This window comes from Lepisosteus oculatus, chromosome 14 (assembly GCF_040954835.1).
Source record: "Lepisosteus oculatus isolate fLepOcu1 chromosome 14, fLepOcu1.hap2, whole genome shotgun sequence".
NCBI classification, from domain to species: domain Eukaryota; kingdom Metazoa; phylum Chordata; class Actinopteri; order Semionotiformes; family Lepisosteidae; genus Lepisosteus; species Lepisosteus oculatus.
Genome location: NC_090709.1, coordinates 22,431,752 through 22,437,555, shown reverse-complemented (window position 1 = coordinate 22,437,555; position 5,804 = coordinate 22,431,752). Strand labels below are relative to the sequence as shown.

At 38.9% G+C, this 5,804-nt stretch overlaps 1 protein-coding gene across 1 annotated transcript; it reads right to left on the bottom strand.

The window, feature by feature from the left end:
• Positions 1-1,703: 1,703 nt before the first annotated feature.
• Positions 1,704-5,122, bottom strand: LOC138242822 (uncharacterized). Its single transcript, XM_069198380.1, has 9 exons — positions 4,937-5,122; positions 4,684-4,818; positions 4,369-4,434; positions 3,805-3,896; positions 3,557-3,683; positions 3,342-3,462; positions 2,751-2,809; positions 2,529-2,643; positions 1,704-1,963 (listed from the first exon to the last, which is right to left on the bottom strand). The coding sequence occupies exons 1-9, from the start codon at positions 5,012-5,014 to the stop codon at positions 1,947-1,949; spliced, it is 810 nt and encodes a 269-aa protein (XP_069054481.1). The 5' UTR covers positions 5,015-5,122; the 3' UTR covers positions 1,704-1,946.
• Positions 5,123-5,804: the final 682 nt, after the last annotated feature.

Here is a 5,804-nt window from a genome sequence, read left to right as displayed (position 1 = left end):
ATTTTCTGAAGATTACACTACAGGTAATACACTGGGACGGGTGGGTCGTCTTCATGGCTCAATAGCATTTCAAATACAGCACCCACTCTGCTGAAACCAAGTGTTTTACACACCAGACAGGCCCCCGAACCTCATACAACCTTACTGTGGCTGTGGCCCCTGTCTTTATTTTGTAATGAGTTTCTGAAGATAACACTACAGGTAATACACTGGGACAGGTGGGTCGTCTTCATGGCTCAATAGCATTTCAAATACAGCACCCACTCTGCTGAAACCAAGTGTTTTACACACCAGACAGGCCCCCGAACCTCATACAACCTTACTGTGGCTGTGGCCCCTGTCTTTATTTTGTAATGAGTTTCTGAAGATAACACTACAGGTAATACACTGGGATAGGGGGGTGCTATTCATGAGTCAAAAGCTTCATCACAACATCTGAAAATTTTAGATTTTACATTCTTTTTATTTCCCATGTTTCGTTTAGTTTTTTCCTAATTTCACATTTTAAATAAGCTATATCTGTAATCACAATGAAGGTGTGGTATGCAGTCTTGATGATGTGACTGTGTAACCATCAGGCACGAAGGAGAGAAAAACAAAAAACTCCAAAGGAGAAAAAAAATCTCTGGGGGTCCAAGGCCTGATGGTTGACCTCCCCTCCAGGTCCTGGTTGTGTATGACAAATAGTTACTAGAAACAGTTCACATGCACAACCATGCAGATTGACACGGTGAATTCTATTTCATATATTATGTGAGACTAGATGTTAATGTTGAGTGTGTCCCATCCACTGGGTTGAGCAGTACAGGATCTTGAGTTTTGTAGGCTGGGTTCCTTGCTTCAGAAATCCAGGAGGATCCCTTGTCATGGGGGACGGAGCTCAATATCAACCAAAGGCACCGAAGAGAGAACAGTGGCAGGCATGGTGTGGAGAAAAAAAAAGGGTTAGACACAGAAAAAACAATTGCAACGTGGTTGTCTACTTACCCACTTGATATCTATGTTTCTGCACCTCCTAAAGAATTAGATCACTTGGGATAAAGAAGACTACAGAGACGATGTAGAAGACTACAGCATTGTTAAATATGCTTGTAGGTATGGGGCATCCTTAAAAAGGTCTGACATATATTTCCACAATTTAGGGGCTGTGTGCCTAAATGCTCTGCTACGTGCTTGCTATTGTTAACATAATCTGTTCATTGATCTAGACAGCATCCTACAACTACCTTAACCTTACTGTAAGAAAAGTATCACTTTGGTGTCTAGGCTGTTCTTTTTCATGAGTCTCCACTCCTGGAGATGTACATGGTACGATATTGAAAGCCAGTGGGGTTCGGACTTCGATGATGCAATTGTGTTTTATTGTTCCGGTTAGAATCCTTTTAGCACTGTGCCCTGTCTGAAGGTAGATAGAGTACTGTTTTGGAAACCTAATAAAAAGGAATCACCCTAGATACACTTCTATTTGATAGAAGCCATTTTTCTTTGATCTTTCTCACAACGGAGTGGAATTTCTTGATTAATCTATCTTACTAGGATGGATACAATTTTATCTGGAAATCTTTCACATAAATCATGTCATGGTGACATACTGTCGTTTTACATTTCTTTGCACTACTACAGTGATGTTAACAGTGTGTAGTGATCATATTTAAAAGGGACTGTGTTGTGTCATGATTAATTTTTTACTGTTTTCATACAGACTTTGTTTGGTTTCTGGCAATAGATAACAAATGGTTTCTAGTGATTTTGTGTTCTAGTGTTTTTCATTATTGTTTGGCAAAGTGTACGAAAGTTTACTCTTACCCAAGATAAAATTTTTGGGGGGATATTGAAACTTGTACTTACGTGTCTTTTGGAGGTGAATTCTGCTGAGAACACGTTGACAGTCTTCTTGAGTTTCCAGCATGTCTTTTATGTAATGCTCGGGAGTAGGGGGTGGATGCTCACTCATCAACAGTGCCTGAAATATAAAACCGTAAGAAGGGTTACGAACTGCAAAGGATCCAAGGAGTATAAATGGGTCACAAATCAAGATCTAGGTATTTGCACAATTTGCCAGATCTCTCTTAATCAAACTCCTTTTTTCTTACTTTGTGTTTTTACAGCAAGACGTTATATTGTTTCTGTGCTAAATGGCAAGCTCTTTTAGGTGTTCATGGTTGTGTCTTTGTTTCTATACTATTGGAAAGAAACCTAGTAAGTGATTTGATGCATCCATGTCTAATCATTAATCTGACACAGTAATTCTATCTTTGAGATGCCTGTGTCATGTAATAAATTGCACAGATTATCAGTAATCTTTTATGTGTGCCTTCTTTGGTGTGTTTTTTGAAAAGTTATCTCTAATTTATAGAACCATTAATGCCAGAAGACAAGCCTGCAATCCAAACTTCTTAACAATAACAAACAATTATAACGTCCACTGAAATATGTCATCCTACTGTATGTTTCTGCTGAATCTAAAACTACATGTCCTGCTTAAAAAACCCTTTCATAGTGATAGTTTGCATGCAGAGCATACTCACCAAACTGGGGTTGGCAAAATGTACATATCCATGTTACTTCATTCTTTGCGCTTTCATACTCTTCTTTTGAGATGCACAATTCATGGAACCAGTTTTCACAACTGTCACACTGAATCTACACGGACAGTAAACCTTATATCAGTTCAGCTATCACCTTTCACTGGCATGTTTTGTTATTATGTGCTTACATTACACATACAGATAGAGATGATGTTCACTTACCCAGTTTGTCTGCCGCACTGGTGTTTCTCCACACATCAGGCACATGTCCTGGAGAGGAGCTATAATAAACATGCCAAATAGACTGATTTTTCCAATGTTATCTACAGATCATTGTTGCATAATTGAAGACAGTTTGATAGAGACCTTTTCGTATGCACTTTCCTGATTAGGTGTTCTACTGCTTCTTAAACCGCACATTGTCATGTCTCAGAATACTCCTGTCAACACCTGTTACCCTTTTTTGCGTCAGCGTGTGTTGCTATGATTTTAAGGGGGCACATGATAACACAGCTATCATGTTTCAGTTTCCTTTGCTTCACTATGGGCAATTTAGACCCACACTTTTCCCAGACAATGGTTGTGTCAACCACGACGAAGGCCAAAGTGTCATTGAATTTTAACTGTGTGAAATGTGATTTAATTAACTTTTCATCACTGTGTTATATAGTACAAAAAGAATACCCAAATGAGTTCTGCATATAAATAAATTGAGAATCTTTTTCATCCAGACTTGTTACAGAGAGAGAACATGCTTCAGGAAAATAATATACACCAAGAAACGTAGGCAATGAGGATCAAATGGTACAATACCTGAAGCCTCAAGAATTCTGATTGACAGGTCTTCCCGCAACTTTCTCATTTCTTTGGCACTGCTGTTTATTTCGATATATGTTGGAATATCCGGGAAATTGTTAATGATGTCTGCGCCCATCTAACAGACAAAAGTTTGTTTCAATTATTTCCCTAAAAATCTCTCATACAATAGTTTTAAGTCCAAAATTTCGGCGTGGAAAGGTTATGCTGACCTGCATCACAAAGACCCCACAGCTTGAGGCATCTGCTTGCCTGGTGTGACCAATCACGCTTGGGTGCCAGTTGATATTCAACCAGTCTTCTTTTCCTAGGACATTCCTTCGCATCTTAAAAAAGTCCCTGTGAATCAAAACAATAGGTTATTGATAAATGAGGAAATATTTGTCATGCTGAACTTGAACCTGAAATGTATGTGTGCCCCTGCAGAATTTCACCACGAAACTAATGCTTGATTTCTTACCTGAACCTTTTTGCCGCTGCAGTGGAGTCTCCCATCTCATCACTCCCCATAGGGTCGACCACAAAGACTTTCTGGGATGGAGCATACAGATACTGCAAGAAACAAAGGGCCCATCATCAGACATGAAGTTGCATTTAATGTGGGGCCAGACACACAGGCAGTTTCAGGAGTTTTATGTTGTTTAAACAAAGGTTTTTAATATTTGAATATTTTATATATATAATATTTATATTTATATATTATTTAACATTTAATATTTTGCAAACCTCGGCAAAGACAGTCAGGAAATGACCTAACAGTACTTTTTTTCCTACATGACACTTTGACTTGTTTGGTTGTCTGTTCATTACACAGCAGTATTCACAATAATAATTTAGGAAAAGTGCACTGTCACCATTGCCTTGGACACTCACTATCAATGTCCACCTTTTTTAACAGGAGAGGAACACATACATTGTGACTTTGTAATTTTTTTAGATGCAACAAGGATAATCACTTGAACTGTAATGGTTCCAGGTGTAATTATAAACCTACGCTGTTTTGGATTACCTGCACCACACTTACCAACAATTTCCAGTGGACACCAGTGTTAAAAAAGCTAATAATGGCTTCATAGTTTTCAAAGTTGACCTGTAATGAAAAGAATGACAAGATTAGTACAACAGGCTGCCTCACAGGGATGGTGTGCTACCTTTGAATTTTGATTTCTGACTATAAAGGTAGTTTCTTTAGGCAGCACCATGGGCACAGTTGTGACCTGTTTTGATTGCTTGTAGCTCTCCTTGTTTCTCTATTGATAAAACAATCATCAGTTAGTGAAAAACCATGTTTGCCCCCTCACTAATGTAATCCATCAACATTTGTGTTTGATGTCCTTACCTTGGACAAACGTTGTCTAGCCATGCGCTCTCTATTCCCACTCATGATTACACCAGTTGTGTAGTGGTTCATTAGGAAAACCTTCTTCCCCAAGTCCATGGATTCTTTCGCTACTTGAAAGTAACACTCAATGGTCTTATGGAAAAAGCAAACACAATTGAAGAAGATGTGATTTCACGCACTCACACACATTTGATTACACAAAAGCTCAGAAACCTTAACAAATGCATGCAATCAAACACTTTCATCTTACCTCGCCTATGAGCCACTCATCTGGTTTCAGAGACACAAACTCCGAGTGTCTGAGAATATATGTGTCTGCACTGTGCATGGATGGCAAAACTGCAACCACTAATTCACTCGGATTGATGTTCCAAAGGGCGTGTACCTAAAAAAGATTTACCAAGCCAAAAGCATACACAAGAGATCACTGGACCTAACATAATGAAAATTGAGATTACACACCACAAGTATAACACAAGTATGTCAACAAGTATAACAAGTTAGAGAGAAACGACAAAGAACACCTACAGTAGTAGAAGATGACATTCATAAGCTCTGAAAAAGAAGTGAATGTCCACACAGAGAAATATTTGAAATACAAATCCTACCTTCTTTTTGAAATCTGTTTTCTCTTTTATAAGTTTTGAGATGGGGCGTGCATCACAGTGTGGTGTGATCACTTCAGCCATGCCCACGGCAGCTTGCTTGGGTGACACTTTCCTTTCTTCTTTGTGCTGCCATTCTTTATATTCTGTGGTTCCTGCTTTCCCCTGCTGTACTTGCAGGCCGTTGCTGTCATCTGGCGATTTTTCATTTGTTTCAATATTTCTATTGCTAACTTTTTTTTCCTGTATTCTCATTTTTTTGGGGATTGGAATTTTCTGTGGTGCGCTGTAGAATTTATTTTTTGTTTCTTTGCCTACACCTGGTGCTCTCTTTGCCCATTGTTCCTGTGCATGTTCATGACGTGTCTTAGTGGTGATCAATGGAGCCGTCAAAACCTTTTTGGGGAGAGCATTTTGGATTATATGTTCTCTGTACCGGCCTTGGAGGGATTGTCTCATTATCGTAATAAACTCTGCTGGCCTCAGTTTCCTCCTGTGCTGAAGTATTGAATG